Source organism: Bufo gargarizans, chromosome 6 (genome assembly GCF_014858855.1).
Source record: "Bufo gargarizans isolate SCDJY-AF-19 chromosome 6, ASM1485885v1, whole genome shotgun sequence".
Classification (NCBI taxonomy): Eukaryota; Metazoa; Chordata; class Amphibia; order Anura; family Bufonidae; genus Bufo; species Bufo gargarizans.
The window spans coordinates 39,057,580-39,077,016 of record NC_058085.1 but is presented as its reverse complement, the minus strand read 5'-3'; the positions used below and the strand labels follow the sequence as shown (position 1 = coordinate 39,077,016).

Here is a 19,437-nt window from a genome sequence, read left to right as displayed (position 1 = left end):
ATCCTCAAAGACAAGGGTACGGATGCTATTAAAGACTGTCTCGATAAAGATCAAGAAATTACAATTGAACAGGGGACTAGTGATGGACGAACATCGTCCGGACGTTTCACGAACGCGAATGCTCGTTCGCGATCAAATGTTCGCGAACCGCGTGTTCGAAACGGGCTCCATTCACTTTAATGACAGGCGAACCTTAAAGCCTTAAAACCTTAAAACCTTCAGGTCATATTTGAAGCCACCAAATACTTACTAGAAGTGCACAAATAGTCCCACACCATGGACAGTGACATACCAGAGGGGGATCAATGACAAAAATTCCCACAAAAAATATGTATTTTAATCAGGGGCCATTTTTATGTGTCTTAAAGGGAAACTCTCAAAAATGTGCCCTGCTGGAGCCTAGAATTTTTTTTATTTTAGGCCACGGAAGTACAGGCCCCAAAAATTATTCATTCATCGGACAGATAATATCAAGTGATTATGTGGCTGGAGGTACATTAGGCGGTCACCGTATAACAATTTCACTGTTGGTCAGTTAGATTATAGGCCCCAAACATTAGGCATTCACCGTACAGAAAAGAATAAGTGATTATGTGGCTGGTGGTATATTAGGCGGTCAGTGGATAACAATTTTACTGCAGGCCAGTGGAGTACAAGCCCCAAAAATTTGGCATTCACCTGACAGAAAAAGCCTTTTATGCCGCTGTTTATACATAAGACAGGGACCATTCTTTGTTCTGGGTGGTGGCGGATATGTGTGGGCTGGCATGAAGAAATTCAATTACATGTGGTCATCACAGGTGTTGAATTTATTTATTATTTTTAGAAATGTGAGGTAGTCCACACTGTCGTGAGCTAGGCGAGTGCGCTTATCGGTCACGATCCCCCCTGCTGTGCTGAACGTTCTTTCGGACAGGACACTCGACGAGGGGCAAGCCAAGAGTTCCATGGCAAATTGTGCCAGCTCTGGCCACAGGTCAAGCCTGCACACCCAGTAGTCCAGGGGTTCCTCGCTTCTTAGAGCGCCCACATCGGCTTTTAACCAGATGTAGTTGGACACCTGCTGGATCCGGGAGGCGGCTGTCGATGGGTTGGATGCAAGAATGATCTCATCCGAAGTGACCAACACATCTTTAAACCGCCTACTTCTTGAAGGCGCAGTAGGATTGGTAATCGCATCTGTTTTGCTGTGGGGGGAAATTCCTCTGCGGGTCCCTGCAACAGCAGAATGCAGCATCTCTCGCAGCAAGCCCAGGAAATGCTGCATTCTGCCAGCCCTCTGTGATGCTGGTAACATGTCCGCCATTTTGTGTTTGTACCGGGGGTCTAAGTACGTTGCCACCCAGTACTGGTCCTTGCCCTTTATGCTTTTTATACGGGTGTCCCTTTTCAAACACTGGCCCCCATTTGCACTAAATTGAAAGTGGTGGAGCACCCTGACTCCTGCTCATCGCCCAGGAGAATGTCATCCTCAGTCTCCTCCCCCCATCCACGGACAACACCAGGGATCCCTGAAAAGTTTAAAGTCCCCCTCAAAGCCTGTTCTTATGCTCCTCTTCCTCCTCCCCCCAGCCACCATCCTCCTCTGACTCCTCTTCAGACTCCTGCTGACTTGTTTCAGATGGAGTAGCCCCCCTGGGAATTCATCCAGCATTGCGACTTCCTCATCTTCCAGCCCCTGCTCCTCGACGGCTTGATCAATGACACGACGCAATGCACGCTCCAGAAAGAAGGCGTAAGGTACGATGTCACTGATGGCACCCTGGCCGCGACTGACTAGTTTGGTGATCTCATCAAATGGCCACAGAAGTCTGCAGTGAAAAGAAACCAAGCTCCCCAGAACCTGTCCTGCCGCAGAGTTCATACGTTAAGTTGCTGCTGGAGCAACCAATCAAGCATATACAAGGTGATCAGGCTGTCACAAATCAGATGAAACTGGGAATGGATCATTAAGTGGTGTGCGACAACGGTGTCACCGTTGAATGTCAGCAAAGCAAGCCATGGCCGTGTAAGATATTTCCTGGCCTGCCGCAAGACGTCCTGGACCCTGGGGTATTTGTCAATGAATCGCTGCATGACTAAGTTCAGGACGTGTGCCATGCTTGGCACGTGTGTCATTTTGCCCAGTTTCAGCGCGCTCAGCAGATTGGCACCGTTGTCGCACACCACTTTACCAACTGTCAAATTGAGCGGGTGTCACAACCAGACAGCTGAGAAGCTCTGACAGAGGCCTTTCAGAACCTCCTCCTTGAGTTTTCTTTGTTGTGGTATTCAGTTCCTCATCTCGTTAGCCTCTCTCAGCTGTCATGTAGTTGGACTGATTGCTTCCCTTTAAATTCCTCCCCATAATGCTTTACTGGGCGGCTTATACTTCTTCCTGGAGTGTGTGTGCATGCTGATCCTGTTTCCCAGTCTGCTACAAAGTTAAGTGCTGTACATTTATCTGTTATTTTCTCTTTGCTGGATCCCAGGTGACCCTGACTCCCTCCGTGTCTGGTGTAGGGAGCCGGTGGTCGTGTCCCCTCACTATTGTAGGGTGTTCAGGGGTTGTATAGTCGAGGTACATGGATATGCAACCATCCACCTCTGGGATCTTTGCATAGGCTGAGCAGCCAGGGAAAGTGCTAGGTCTTGTGCAGGGGTCTCCCTTTTGGTTCCTTAGCTTTGGATCCAGTGAGTCATATATGCATGTTGCTTTGTCTTGTTTCCTGCACACCGTCCGTGACAGCGGGGTTAGCCACTGATCGGCCTGTGACCGCAGAGCTGAAAGGAGTGCAGGACCGGAGTGGCTCTTGGCTTCCAGGCACAACAGCCGCAGCACAGCATGGCAACATCTCACCTGGCACGTCGAATAGGTTCTGGGGAGCTTGGGGGGCGCAGCGGAAGAGGCGGTAGCAGTGTAAAAGGAGGAGTCAGCCGAGGAGGAGAGGGAGGATGGAGTAGGAGGAGGAGAAGAGGCAGGCCTGCATGCAATCCGTGGCTGTAACACCAAATCCACACGGGTGCCACGGGTTACATGATTGATGGCCGTCAGAAGGTTCACCCAGTGGGCAGTAAAAGTTATGTACCTTCCCTGCCTGTGTTTGCTAGACCACGTGTCTGTGGTCAGATGTATCTTGGCACCGACACTGTGTGCCAGAGAAAAATTCACTTGCCGCTGAACGTGGCCTTATAGCTCTGGGGTGCCCTTCTGGGAGAAATATTTCCTTCCGGGGACCTTCCATTGCGGTGTGCCAATGGCCACAAATTTTCTAATGGCATCCGAGTCCACCAGTTTATATGGCAGTAGTTAGCGGGCTAGCAGTTCCGACAAGCCAGCGGTCAGCCGTTGGGCAAGAGGGTTATCTGGTGTCATCAACTTTTTACGCTCAAACATTAGGGCCATGGAAGCCTGCCTTCTGCCACATGAACGTGACGACGGCACAGTGGAAGGTGGAGTGGAGGCAGTGGTATAGCATGGGTTGCCAGCACCCGGGGCGAGCCATGAATTGCACCCCCCCAACCTGTGGACACAGCCCTTTTTACAGATAATGTAGTAGTCCTATGTAACACCATAGATAATACAGTGATAATTATCTGAGGACAGATAATGTAGTAGATATCACCTGCAGTCCTATGTAACACCATAGATAATACAGTGATAATTATCTGAGGACAGATAATGTAGTAGATGGGTGTGAGGCCCCAGAATTCAGAACACGCACAGTGTGACCTGAAGTCTGGGGCCAGGATGCCTGAGGGTGGGCCAAATTCTCAATTCACCCTCCAACCCTACCATGAAACAGATATGTGTTTGGACATTACATACATCACTACAAAATATACCGTATAATACAGCACCACATAACTTATCCATCCAGTGGCATCTCCTGTGATGTAGACATTCCTCAACGTATTCATTTGGAGATGAGACCACCATGATACCTTCTTTCAGCCGCGTCTAGTCTCTGCAGAGTTTTATTATTAGTTATTATTATATATAATGGCCCCTCTGTAATATTAGGATATATAATGGGCCATTATATATCCTAATAATACAGAGTGGGCTATTATATATTATAATAATACAGGGGGTCATTATATATGGTAATTATACAGAGGGGCCATTATATATAATAATTATACAGGGGGGCATTATATATTATACAGTGGGGCCATTACATATTATAGTTATACAGAGGGGCCATAATATATAATAATTATACAAGGGGGCCATTATATATTATACAGAGGGGCCATTATATATAATAATTATACAGAGAGGCCATTAATAATGGGCCCTCTGTATAATATATAATGGCCCCTCTGTATAACTATAATATATAATGGCCTCTCTGTATAATACAAACCGGATTCCAAAAAAGTTGGGACACTATACAAATCGTGAATAAAAACGGAATGCAATGATGTGGAGGTGCCAACTTTTAATATTTTATTCAGAATAGAACATAAATCACGGAACAAAAGTTTAAACGGAGAAAATGTACCATTTTAAGGGAAAAAAATGTTGAATCAGAATTTCATGGTGTCAACAAATCCCCAAAAAGTTGCAACAAGGCCATTTTCACCACTGTGTGGCATCTCTCCTTCTTACAACACTTAGACGTCTGGGGACCGAGGAGACCAGTTTCTCCAGTTTAGAAATAGGAATGCTCTCCCATTCTTGTCTAATACAGGCCTCTAACTGTTCCATCGTCTTGGGCCTTCGTTGTTGCCCCTTCCTCTTTATGATGCGCCAAATGTTCTCTATAGGTGAAAGATCCGGACTGCAGACTGGCCATTTCAGTACCCGGATCCTTCTCCTACGCAGCCATGATGTTGTGATTGATGCAGAATGTGGTCTGGCATTATCTTGTTGAAAAATGCAGGGTCTTCCCTGAAAGAGATGACGTCTGGATGGGAGCAGATGTTGTTCTAGAACCTGAATATATTTTTCTGCATTGATGGTGCCTTTCCAGACATGCAAGCTGCCCATGCCACACGCACTCATGCAACCCCATACTATCAGAGATGCAGGCTTCTGAACTGAGCGCTGATAACAACTTGGGTTGTCCTTGTCCTCTTTGGTCTGGATGACATGGCGTCCCAGATTCCCAAAAAGAATCGTGACTCGTCTGACCACAGAACAGTCTTCCATTTTGCCACGCTCCATTTTAAATGATCCCTGGCCCAGTGAAAACGCCTGAGCTTGTGGATCTTGCTTAGAAATGGCTTCTTCTTTGCACTGTAGAGTTTCAGCTGGCAGCGGCGGATGGCGCGGTGGATTGTGGTCACTGACAATGGTTTCTGGAAGTATTCCTGAGCCCATTCTGTGATTTCCTTTACAGTAGCATTCCTGTTTGTGGTGCAGGGTCGTTTAAGGGCCCGGAGATCACGGGCATCCAGTATGCTTTTACGGCCTTGACCCTTACGCACAGAGATTGTTCCAGATTCTCTGAATCTTCGGATGATGTTATGCACAGTTGATGATGATAGATGCAAAGTCTTTGCAATTTTTCGCTGGGTAACACCTTTCTGATATTGCTCCACTATCTTTCTGCACAACATTGTGGGAATTGGTGATCCTCTACCCATCTTGGCTTCTGAGAGACACTGCCACTCGGAGAAGCTCTTTTTATACCCAATCATGTTGCCAATTGACCTAATTAATGTTAATTGGTCTTCCAGCTCTTCGTTATGCTCAAATTTACTTTTTCCAGCCTCTTATTGCTACTTGTCCCAACTTTTTTGGGATTTGTTGACACCGTGAAAATTTGAATCAACGTATTTTTCCTTTAAAATGATACATTTACTCGGATTAAACGTTTGATCTGTCATCTACGTTCTATTACAAATAAAATATTGATATTTGCCATCTCCACATAATAGCATTCAGTTTTTATTCACAATTTGTTTAGTGTCCCAACTTTTTGGGAATCCGGTTTGTATATAACGGCCCCCCTGTACAATATGTAATGGCACCTCTGTATAATATATAATGCCCCCAGTATAATTATTATATATAATAGTCCCTTTGTATAATATATAATGGCCCCCCTGTATAATATAAAACAGTGCCCATTCTTTCTAAATATAACGGCCTCCTTTGCATCTCTTCTGCCCCCCACTCCAAAGCGCCTCCCAGTATGGCCCACAGTACTTAAATACCGCAGGCGTTCAGGAACACATCACCGTGCCTTCCTGTGACACGTCATCACGTCATATCGCGAGATCCGGCACAGGAGGTCACGATGTCATGTAATCGCGATCTCCTGCGCTATTCTACTACTTCATAGGCTTCAGGCCTGGCCTGAAGCTTATGAGGCAGAACGAAGGGGATAGGAGCCATAGGCTTTCATCACCCTCATTATACTGCCTGGCGCTCCCTACAATTTTTTCGCCCGGGGCAACAGCCCCCCTGGCCTCCCCCACGCTACGCCACTGAGTGGAGGAAAAATAGGAGTAGAGAGGAGAAGGAGAAGAGGCAGGACGGTGAGCGCCGGGAGTGTGTCTTTGTGGGTTCTGACGGCGTTGCTCCCACTGGGCTCGGTGATGGGAGGCCAGGTGCCTTCATAAGGCGGTCATCCCTAGGTGAGTGTTGGGCTTACCGCGACGTATGCATTGACAGCACAGGCTGCAGATAGCAATACTATTATCAGCAGCGGACACGTTAAAAAAGTCCACACTGAGGAGCCATGTGTCGGCGTCCTGGGAGCGCAACATGTGACCGTGCATGGTGGATGGCTCGCTCCAGATACATTAGCAGTCTGCTTTATGCCTCCTGTGCACTGCGAGTTCTGCCTGCTTCTTTTCCTTCTCCTCCCTCTCTGCTGCTCCGTCTCTCCCTCTGAACCCCCCTCCTCTTCCTCTCTTGTGGGCACCCACGTGACATTCATCGACACATCGTCATCGTCACCTTCACCACCACTGTCATTAGAGATCTCGGAGTAGGCAGCAACAGTGGGGACCACCCTTCTTGGGCTGATCTGGGTACTGTCATCAGACTGCTGGGTGGCGGCCGTTGCTACCTCCTCTTCCTCATACTATGACAAGAATGGCTGCGCACCATTAAGGTCCCGGAATGGATGGGAAAATAATTCCTTTGATTCGAGTGGAGGTACTATGGTGGTGGTGTCTTTGGGGGTGCACACAGCAGAGAGTGAGGAGGGTGCAGAAGCGGAAGGCTGAGTGAGCCACTCAACCAACTCTGGTGCGTCCTTTGACGTAATCCCACGCACCTTCTCCAACTTCCCACTTAGGTTCCGACCTGGTGCACCTGCACGACCACTACCACACCTGTGGAACGGACTGCCTCTTCCTCTGCCCGTCATTTTCAAAATGACCCTGTGCCAACGGCCCTAGAGAAAAGCAGTATTTGTGGAAGCAGTTATATCACAGGCCTCAATCAGTATTTGGTGGAAGCAGGTATATCAAACCCATCAATCAGTATTTTGTGGAAACAGGTATATAGAACACCTGAATTAATATTTGGTGGAAGCAGGTATATCGCACCCCTCAATCAGTATTTTGTGGAAGCAGGAATATTGCACCCCTCAATCAGTATTTTGTGGAAGCAGGTATATCGCACCCCTCAATCTGTATTTTGTGGAAGCAGGTATATCGCACCCCTCAATCAGTATTTTGTGGAAGCAGGTATATCGCACCCCTCAATCTGTATTTTGTGGAAGCAGGTATATCAAACCCTTTGATCAGTATTTTGTAGAAGCAGGTATATCGCACCCCTCAATCAGTATTTTGCGGAAGCAGGTATATAGAACCCCTTAATCAGTATTTTGTAGAAGCAGATATATCGCACCTCTCAATCAGTATTTTGTGGAAGCAGGTATACAGTGAGGAACAGAAGTATTTGAACACCCTGCGATTTTGCATTTTCTCCCACTTAGAAATAATGGAGGGGTCTGAAATTCACATTGTGAGACAGAATAAAAAAAAAAATAATCAGGAAATCACATTGTATGATTTTTAAAGAATGTATTTGTCTTGCACTGCTGAACATAAGTATTTGAACACCTGAGAAAACCAGTGTTAATATTTGGTACAGAAGCTTTTATTTGCAATTACAGAGGTCAAATGTTTCCTGTAGTTCTTGACCAGGTTTGCACACACTGCAACAGGGATTTTGGCCCACTCCTCCACACAGATCTCCTCTAGATCTGTCAGGTTTTGGGGCTGTCGCTGAACAACACAGCGTTTCAGCTCCCTCCAAAGATGTTCTATTGGATTTAGGTCTGAAGACTGGTTAGGCCACTCCAGAACTTTGATATACTTCTTAAGGAGCAACTCCTTGGTTATCCTGGCTGTGTGCTTCGGGTCGTTGTCATGTTGGAAGACCCAGCCACGACCCATCTTCAATGCTCTGACTGAGGGAAGGAGGTTGTTCCTCAAAATCTCACAATAAATGGCCCCATCCATCCTCTCCTTAATACGGTGCAGTCGTCCTGCCCCCTTTGCAGAAAAGCACCCCCAAATCATGATGTTACCACCCCCATGCTTCACAGTAGGGATGGTGTTCTTGGGTTGCAAATCATCCTTCTTTTTTCTCCAAACACGACAAGTGAAGTTTAGACCAAACAGTTCTACTTTGGTCTCATCTGACCACATGACTTTCTCCCATGCCTTCTCTGGATCATCCAGATAGTCAGTGGCAAACTTCAGACGGGCCTGGACATGTGATGACTTGAGCAGGGGAACCTTCCGTGCAATGAATGATTTGAAACCGTGACAGCGTAGTGTTCTACCAACAGTGACCTTTGAAACTGTGGTCTCAGCTCTCTTTATGTCATTGACCAGCTCCTCCCTTGTAGTTCTGGGCTGATTCCTCACCTTTCTTATCATCAGTGATACCCCACGAGGTGAGATCTTGCATGGAGCCCCAGTCCAAGGGAGACTGACAGTCGTCTTTAGCCTCTTCCATTTTCTAACAATTGCTCCAACAGTTGATCTATTTTCACCAAGCTGCTTGGCAATTGTCCCGTAGCCCTTTCCAGCCTTGTAGAGGTCCACAATTTTGTCTCTGGTGTCTTTTGACAGCTCTATGGTCTTGCCCATGGTAGTAGTTGGCATCTGACTGAGTGTGGGGTGGACAAGGGTCTTTAGAGAGCCAGACAGGTGCTACTAAGTTAGATTAATGAGTGGAGTAGAGGTGGACTTTCTAAAGGCACAGTAACAGGTCTTTGAGAGCCAGAATTCTTGCTGTTTCTTAGGTGTTCAATTACTTATGTTCAGCAGCAAGACAAATATATTCTTTAAAAATCATACAATGTGATTTCCTGATTTATTTATTTTTATTCTGTCTCAAAGAGTGGGAATGCACCTACAATGTGAATTTCAGACCTCTCCATGATTTCTAATTGGGAGAACTTGCAAAATCGCAGGGTGTTCAAATACTTCTGTTCCTCACTGTATGGCACCCCTCAATCAGTATTTTGTGGAAGCAGGTATATAGAACCCCTTAATAAATATTTTGTAGAAACAGGTATATTGCACCACTAAATCAGTATTTTGTGGAGACAGGTATATTAAACCCCCTTAATCAGTATTTTGTGGAAGCAGTTATATTGCACCCCTCAATCAGTACTTCTTATCAGTGTTTATAGTATAATGACAAGAGGGAACAAAGGAGAGGTGAGAACTGATTGTTTATCATCACTAGAACACCCTGCTTATCTCTGTATATAATATAAGGACAGGAGAGAGCATAGGAGAAGTGAGAACTGATTATCTATCATCTCTAGAACACCCTGCTTATCACTGTTTAGAGTATAAGGACAGGAATGAGCACAGGAGAGGTGAGAACTGATTATTTATCATCACTAAAACACTCTGATTATAACTGTTTATAGTATAAGGACAGAAGGGAACACAGGAGAGGTGAGAACTGATTATTTATCATCTCTAGAACACCCTGATTATCACTGTCTATAGTATAAGGACAGGGGAGATCACAGGAGAGGTAATTACTGATTATCTATCATCTCTAGAACACTCTGCTTATCACTGTTTATAGTATAGGACAGGAGAGAACACCAGAGAGATGAGAACTGATTATTTATCATCACTAGAACACTTTGCTTGTAACTATTCTTGATAAGTAGGGCCATTAGATTGATAGAACATATATATTTATGGCTAAGATTTCAAATATTTCTAAAAGAGATTGTGAGACAGTCCCACCCAGGATACCTCATAGATTCTAAGAGAGTCCCATCCAGGAGATCCCAGAGACTATAAGATGGTTCCAAACAGTAGAACCCAGAGACTGTAAGGCGGGCTTGCACAGGAAATCGTAAGGCGGTCCGATAGAGGAGACTCCACAGCTTGTAAGATAGACCCACACCAAAGACCCCAAAAACGGTGCACCCTGGAGATCTCAGAGATTGTAAAACGTTTGTACACAAGAGACTCCAGAGTTTGTTTGATGGTCGCACATAACAGACCCCAGAGATTAAAAAATGGTCACACCCAGGAAACCCAAAAGATTTAACACAGTTCCACACAGAAGACCCCAGAGATTGTAAGATAGTTGGACACAGAAGATACTAGAGATTTTCACAACTGCACCCCATAAAAGGACACCTAAAATACGCTAACAACCCTTTCCACAAGATGACCACTCTGATTGTGATACAGTACCACAGGGGACATCTGAGATATTAATAATCCCGCCTGCCTAAAAGAGATCCCAAAGAATGTAACAGAACATCCCCCACCCACGATCATAAAAACACCTGCTCCAACTCCCCTAGGGCGAGAAAGTGTGGTCACATAGTACAATCGAATTCACCTACCAGTAAAACATGTAGGAGGAGGAGGCACTTACTTTGGTGGCAATCACACTCCCCATTCAGAGCTTTCTCATCTAGGCTGTAATCTGAAAATGAGAAAATACAGTCATTGACATTACACTGGACACATTGGAACACTGGTAGCTGTGAAGGATGAGCATGAAGATGGAATTCTCCATAACGGCGTGAGGACTACCATCTCCATATTAGTGGAGAGAGTACAGATCATGAGGACGACATGCTCCATACTACTGGAGCGTGTACAGGATGTGAGGATGACCATCTCCATATTACTGGAGCAAGTACAGGGCATGAGTACAACATTCTCCATACTACTAGAGCATGTACAGGGCGTGAGAACTACATTCTCCATACAACTGGAGCTAGTGCAGGACGTGAGGACGACATTCTGCATACTACTGGAGCGAGTACAGGACGTGAGGACGACATACTCCATACTACTGGAGCGAGTACAGGACATAAGGACGACGTATTCCATACTACTGGAGCGAGTACAGGACGTAAGGATGACGCATTCCATACTACTGGAGCGAGTACAGGATGTGAGGACGACATACTCCATACTACTGGAGCGACTACAGGACATAAGGACGATGTATTCCATACTACTGGAGCGAGTATAGCACGTGAGGACGACATACTCTATACTACTGGAGCGAGTACAGGACGTGAGGACGACATACTCCATACTACTGGAGCGAGTACAGGACATAAGGACGACGTATTCCATACTACTGGAGCGAGTACAGGATGTGAGGACGACATACTCCATACTACTGGAGCGAGTACAGGACGTGAGGACGACATACTCAATGCTACTGGAGCGAGTACAGAACATAAGGACTATGTATTCCATACTACTGGAGCGAGTACAGGACGTGACGACATACTCCATACTACTGGAGCGAGTACAGGACGTGAGGACGACATACTCCATACTACTGGAGCGAGTACAGGACGTGAGGACGACATACTCCATACTACTGGAGCGAGTACAGGACGTGAGGACGACATACTCCATACTACTGGAGCGAGTACAGGACATGAGGACGACATACTCCATGCTACTGGAGCGAGTACAGGACATGAGGACGACATTCTCCATGCTATTGGAGAGAGTACAGGACGTGAGGACGACATTCTCAATACTACTAGAGCGAGTACAGGACGTGATGAGGATGACATTCTCCATACTATTGGAGCAATTACAGGACGTGGAGACGACATACTCCATACTACTTGAGCGAGTACAGGACGTGAGGACGACATACTCATTAATACTGGAGCGAGTACAGGATGTGAGGATGACATTCCCAACATTCTTGAGGAATCATCAACACCATTTGCAGTCTGATGGAGTGTCATATATATGTAACCGACCTAGCACAGGTGCAACGCTTAGGGTTTAATTCACCCCACTCTATAAATCTTTCACTCCCCTTCATTCTGGTTGCAAGTTGAGCATAAAACACACCCCAACAGAGTCCATGCACCCCAAAACTCACTTCCAGCATCTACAGAATTACAGGCCAATAGACACCTCAACCACACCCTGCTCGCAAGCAGACACGCGTTATGTATAGTACAAAACGCAGCTTAGGTGGATTTAGGGCATCAAGACAAACCATTCATTTTCAGGCTTTAACGTGCAAAAAGATCCAGTACTTAGCTACAAAGGTAAAAAGAAAGACATATATAGACAAGCAAAAACAGTCCTAAAAATAAAAAAGGAGGCATACAGAAAAGCCATTCCCATGGACAGAGAGAGAAAACGTACACCGCCCAACGAGATCTGACGCCCAACCTGTGTCAAATATAATGTCCACTGTAACATATTTTTATCCCCCTCAGCAAGGGGTGAGCTGAGAGGGAACCCCTTACTCATGCTCACCACCCTTCCCCACTGCAGCCGGCAGATACGAAATACCCTGAAGGGGGTGCAGGCACAGACGGGGCTCATACTTCACGTCTCATTGTACCGACCATTTAGACACCAGACATGAAACGTATGTTCCCCAGAATGCAAGACCCTTATTAAGTGGGAACGCCTGCCATCAGGTATGGGGTGTTTCTGTGATGCCCACGATGTACCAAACTGATTTACAGCCTATGATATATTTGCCACGTAGTCCAACTGCGACCACATGCTGACATGGAGTCTTCATACATATCTATGGGCTTGAGTGTAAAGAACAAGACGTATCTCATTCAGAGTTCCAAAGCCCATGGTGATGCACCACCTGGAGGTAGCTTCTGACAGGAAGATGCTATATCTCTTGGCAGACTTCTCAGAACCGGAGGGCTCCATTATCATTAGATTATACTAGGGGACATATGACACTTACAGAGAATACACAGAGGGCCTCGATGATCATATACCTAAAACTGGCTAAGGAAAAAATTACACAATGGAGTAGAAGACATAACATCACACGACACAGTACATGATTCATGTTAGGCTTTCTATTTATAACATGGAGGAGTCATCACCAGCATCACAGCCCAACCACATCTATCCCTTAACTCGGCTCAGCATCAGCTTCATCTAATCCTCGACTGTGAGCCCAACCTCAGAACAAAACACCCCTCCAACTGTGCGGCCAATCTCATCACCATCATCACTGCCTGAACTCAACCTCATCCAACTGTCTGAAAGGCCAACCTCATCACCAACATCACTACCCATCCTCAACCACATCTATCCAACAACTATGAGCCAGACCTCATGACTAACATCCCAGCCCGGCTTCAACCTTATCCATCCAGCTGTAAGACTGATCTCATCACCGCCTGACCTCAACCTCATCCAACCGACTGGGAGTCCAACCTCACCACCAATATCAGCACCGTATCTCAACCAGGTCGAATTTGAGCCTGACCAACACTACTACCCGTCCTCAACCCCATCTACTCCCTGATTGTGGCATGAACCGCATCATCAACATTAATACCTGACCTCAACCCCATCCAACCCCAACTCTGGGGATCATCTTATGACCAACATAAGTACTCTATCTCAACAGTCAGCTAGGCCTTATGTCCAACATCAATGCCTGAACTCAATCCTATTCCACCACCAAATATGAAAATTACCTTAACCAAGTCCACTGTGAGCCTGACATCAGCTCCATCCTGGTCTGCAAGCCTGACCTCAACCAGACAGACTTTCAGCTTGATCTCAAAGTCATCTAATCCTCATCTGTGACCTAACTGCAACTCCATCCAATCCCGACTGAGCTCCCCTACTGTCCTCCCCTCCAGACTGAGGAGAGGTGGTGGTGGTAGGGCATTGGGCTGATTTAGCTGCTCATTTCTCTGGAACGGTTGCAGCTACAGTCATGTGAAAAAATTAGGACACCCTTTGAAAGCATGTGGTTTTTTGTAACATTTTTAATAAAAGGTTATTTCATCTCCGTTTCAACAATACAGAGAGATTAAAGTAATCCGACTAAACAAAGAAAACTGAAGAAAAGTCTTTTCAAGATCTTCTGTAAATGTCATTCTACAAAAATGCCTATTCTAACTGAGGAAAAAGATAGGACACCCTTGCCCCTAATAGCGAGTGTTACCTCCTTTGGCTGAAATAACTGCAGTGAGACGGTTCTTGTAGCCATCTACCAGTCTTCGACATCGGTCTGAGGAAATTTTACCCCACTCCTCAGTGCAGAACTTTTTCAGCTGTGAGATGTTTGAGGGGTTTCTTGCACGTACAGCCCTTTTCAAGTCACCCCACAGCATCTCAATGGGATTCAAATCTGGACTTTGACTTGGCCATTCCAGGACTCTCCATTTCTTCTTTTTCAGCCAATCTTTGGTTGATTTACTAGTATGTTTTGGGTCATTGTCATGTTGCATGGTCCAGTTCCGCTTCAGCTTTAATTTTCTAACTGATGGTCTCACATGTTCTTCAAGCACCTTCTGATACACAGTAGAATTCATCGTGGATTCTATGATGGTGAGCTGACCAGGTCCTGCTGCAGCAAAGCAGCCCCAAACCATGACACTTCCACCTCCATGCTTCACAGTTGGTATGAGGTTCTTTTCTTGGAATGCTGTCTTTGGTTTACGCCAAACATGTCCTCTGCTGTTGTGTCCAAATAATTAAATTTTGGACTCATCTGTCCAAAGAACATTATTCCAGAAGTCCTGGTCTTTGTCAACTTTATACCTGGCAAATGTCAGTCTGGCCTCGATGTTTCTCTTGGAAAGCAAAGGTTTCCTCCTTGCACACCTCCCATGCAAGTTAAACTTGTACAGTCTCTTTCTGATTGTAGAGGCATGTACTTCTACATCAACAGTAGCCAGAGCCTGCTGTAGTTCTCGAGATGACACTTTAGGGTTTTTGGAGACCTCTTTTAGCATCTTGCGGTCTGCTCTTGGGGTGAACTTGCTGGGGCGACCAGTCCTGGGCATGTTGGCAGTTGTTTTGAAAGCCCTCCACTTGTAGACTATCTTCCGGACAGTGGAATGGCTGATTTCAAAATCTTTTGAGATCTTTTTAAATCCCTTCCCAGACTCATAGGCTGCTACAATCTTTTTTCTGAAGTCCTCTGACAGCTCTTTTGCTCTCACCATGGTGCTCACTCTCACTTCAACAGTCAGGAGCACACCAAACTAAATGTCTGAGGTTTAAATAGGGCAAGCCTCATTCAACATGCAGAGTAACGATCTACTAATTATGTGCACCTGGTGTGATATACCTGTGTGAGATCTGAGCCAATTTAAGAGGGAATACATGTGAGGGTGTCCTATCTTTTTCCCCAGTTAGAATAGGCATTTTTGTAGAATGACATTTACAGAAGATCTTGAAAAGACTTTTCTTCAGTTTTCTTTGTTTAGTTGGATTACTTTAATCTCTCTGTATTGTTGAAACGGAGATGAAATAACCTTTTATTAAAAATGTTACAAAAAACCACATGCTTTCAAAGGGTGTCCTAATTTTTTCACATGACTGTAGATATGGACCTAGCCTTGTTTGAAAGCTGGCATTCCAGGCGTTCATTTAAGACCAGAATGACAGCATTATCTCCTCTTCATTGGAAGATATCGCTGTTAGAAATCAGGTTGACAGTGAATGCAGCTGAAAGTGAATGTAAATACAGGTTTCATGGCTTTAACTCCTGACTCGATTTCTAACCGCTATATCAGCTATGTCAACTAACAGATGTGCTTAGGAAGAACCCTCAGGACCAACACCACTCCAACTGTGTGGCCAGTGTCATCACCATCATTACTGCCTGACCTCAACCCCATTCTCATCAGAAGGGTGCATTTACACGACCATATGTATTTTGCAGTCTGCAAAACATGGATCCTCAAAAAATACAGATAATGTCCGTGTGATGTTCATGTTCTGCCCGTTTGTTTTTGCAGATCCATTGTAACAATGCCTGCTCTTGTCCGCAATACAGACAAGAATAGGACATGTTCTATCTTTTTTTGCGAGGCTCTGAAACAGCACACGGTTTGCGGTCCACAATTCGTCAGCCCCATTGAAATAAATGGGTTTGCACCCGATCCACAAAAATTTTAAAATACAGTCATGTGAATGGGGCCTTAACATTACCCATCCTAAACCACATCTATCAAACGTGTGAGCCAGACCTCATTGCCATCATCACTGCCTGACCTCAAACCCCATCCAGCCTAGCCTCATCACCATTATTACTGCCCAACCTCAACTCCATCCAAGTGATTGAAAGCCCAACCTCCTTATAAACATCATTACCCATCCTCAACCACATCTATCCAATTGAGCCAGGCCTCATGGCCATCATCACTGCCTGTACTCAAACCCCCTGACTCAGTTCAACCTTGTCACCAACATCAACACCCTATCTCAACCCCTTCCAACTACTGACTGTGAGCCTCACCTCATGACCAACCTCACTACTCAACCTCAATCCCATCCATTGGCTCTGATTGTAGAGTCAACATCATCATCAAAATCTGTACCTGAAGTCAACTCCATCCAACCTCAACCCTGGGCCTCACCTCATGACAAAGATCAGTACTCTGTTTCAACCCCATCCAACCATCAAATCTCAGCCTGACCTCATCACCAGCATCACTTACCAGGACCACTGAGCGCAACATCAACCTCAAATGTGAGCAAGACCTCAATCTCATCACCAACATCACTGGACAGCCTCAATAAATATGACTAAATAGACAAGAAGTCTAGAGAAGAGAATGGGGGGCTCCTCCACAGTGATGACCAGGGGTCTGCAATCTTGCATGAGTTTTTAGGAGGCACAACAGTTTCTTCTCTCCATGGACAGTGGTTGCTCTTACCAGCATTGATTACAGTCAGGTTGCTCATGTCTTTCAGGAGTTGCTCCACCACTGCACTGGAGCGAGGGTAAAGAGCCTCCTTACTGATGCCCAGGTGAAACTGCAGCCATGGTGTGTGATAGGTGAACCTGGCATCTATGATGGGTCTGGTGCTGTTCTGGCCTATGTGATGGGAGCGTTGTCTGCAGGTTCCAGAAAAAAAATATGAAAGAGAAAAAAAAATTAAATCTATTACTACAACCATCATCATCCTCATTGTTAACACTATCATTATCTTTTAATTATGATCTTAACCTGGTTCTTTCTGCAACCTGTAAAGCCTCGCGTTGTCTGTACACTATATAGCCAAAAGTAGGTGCCCCCGTGACCACCAGACCTATAGGAGATTGCTGGACATCCCAATCTGGAACTACAAGGGATGTACCCATCTTTGTGTGCAGCAGCTTCATACATGACATTGAGCATGCTGATCTCAGGCCTGTGTGCAGCAGCTTCACAGACCAGTCATGACGAGCTTTACACCAGTCCAGCTGATACATGACATTGAGCATGCTGATCTCAGGCCTGTGTGCAGCAGCTTCACAGTCCAGTCATGACAAGCTTTACACCAGTCCAGCTGATACATGACATTGAGCATGCTGATCTCAGGCCTGTGTGCAGCAGCTTCACAGTCCAGTCATGACGAGCTTTACACCAGTCCAGCTGATACATGACATTGAGCATGCTGATCTCAGGCTTGTGTGCAGCAGCTTCACAGTCCAGTCATGACGAGCTTTACACCAGTCCAGCTGATACATGACATTGAGCATGCTGATCTCAGGCCTGTGTGCAGCAGCTTCACAGTCCAGTCATGACGAGCTTTACACCAGTCCAGCTGATACATGACATTGAGCATGCTGATCTCAGGCTTGTGTGCAGCAGCTTCACAGTCCAGTCATGACGAGCTTTACACCAGTCCAGCTGATACATTGTACAAGCACAGAACATGATTGACGGGGACAGACAGCAGAGGAGATGGCTCCGCAGCAGCACAGAGTATTTCAGGACAGTGCTCTCATAGGGGAGGAGGCAGACAGCAGAGGAGATAACTCCACAGCAGCACATAGTACTTCAGGATAGTGCTCTCATAGGGGAGGAGGCAGACAGCAGAGGCGATAACTCCACAGCAGCACACAGTATTTCAGGACAGTGGTCTCATAGGGGAGGAGGCAGACAGCAGAGGCGATAACTCCACAGCAGCACACAGTATTTCAGGACAGTGGTCTCATAGGGGAGGAGGCAGACAGCAGGGGAGATAACTTCACAGTAGCACATAGTATTTCAGGACCGTGCTCTCATAGGGGAGGAGGCAGACAGCAGAGGAGATAACTCCACAGCAGCACACAGTACTTCAGGACAGTGGTCTCATAGGGGAGGAGGCAGACAGCAGAGGAGATAACTGCACAGTAGCACAGAGTATTTCAGGACAGTGCTCTCATAGGGGAGGAGGCAGACAGCAGAGGAGATAACTCCACAGCAGCACATAGTACTTCAGGACAGTGGTCTCATAGGGGAGGAGGCAGACAGCAGAGGAGATAACTGCACAGCAGCACACAGTACTTCAGGACAGTGGTCTCATAGGGGAGGAGGCAGACAGCAGAGGAGATAACTGCACAGCAGCACAGAGTATTTCAGGACAGTGCTCTCATAGGGGAGGAGGCAGACAGCAGAGGAGATAACTGCACAGCAGCACACAGTACTTCAGGACAGTGATCTCATAGGGGAGGAGGCAGACAGCAGAGGAGATAAATCCACAGCAGCACAAAGTATTTCAGGACAGTGCTCTCATAGGAGAGGAGGCAGACAGCAGAGGAGATAACTTCACAGCAGCACAAAGCATTTCAGGACAGTGGTCTCATAGGGGAGGAGGCAGACAGCAGAGGAGATAACTGCACAGCAGCACAGAGTATTTCAGGACAGTGCTCTCATAGGGGAGGAGGCAGACAGCAGAGGAGATAACTGCACAGCAGCACAGTACTTCGGGATAGTGCTCTCATAGGAGAGGAGGCAGACAGCAGAGGAGATAAATCCACAGCAGCACAAAGTATTTCAGGACAGTGCTCTCATAGGAGAGGAGGCAGACAGCAGAGGAGATAACTTCACAGCAGCACAAAGCATTTCAGGACAGTGGTCTCATAGGGGAGGAGGCAGACAGCAGAGGAGATAACTGCACAGCAGCACAGAGTATTCCAGGACAGTGCTCAAATAGTGGAGGAGGTAGACAGTAGAGTAGATGGCTCCACAGCAGTACAAAGTAATGAAGGAGAATTGTGAAAACATCTTGTGGGGGGTAGGGGTT

The 19,437-nt window shown here is 46.1% G+C and overlaps 1 protein-coding gene across 1 annotated transcript in view; it reads right to left on the bottom strand.

Annotated features, from left to right (window-relative positions):
• FAM20A (FAM20A golgi associated secretory pathway pseudokinase) overlaps positions 1 to 19,437 on the bottom strand; it is an 81,534-nt gene that overhangs the window by 51,887 nt on the left and 10,210 nt on the right. The window contains exons 2-3 of the mRNA XM_044296053.1: positions 17,100 to 17,281; positions 10,820 to 10,870 (exon numbers count right to left, since the gene is read on the bottom strand). Of these exons, the coding sequence (XP_044151988.1) occupies positions 10,820 to 10,870; positions 17,100 to 17,281 (233 nt within the window). The remainder of the gene's footprint in view (positions 1 to 10,819; positions 10,871 to 17,099; positions 17,282 to 19,437) is intronic.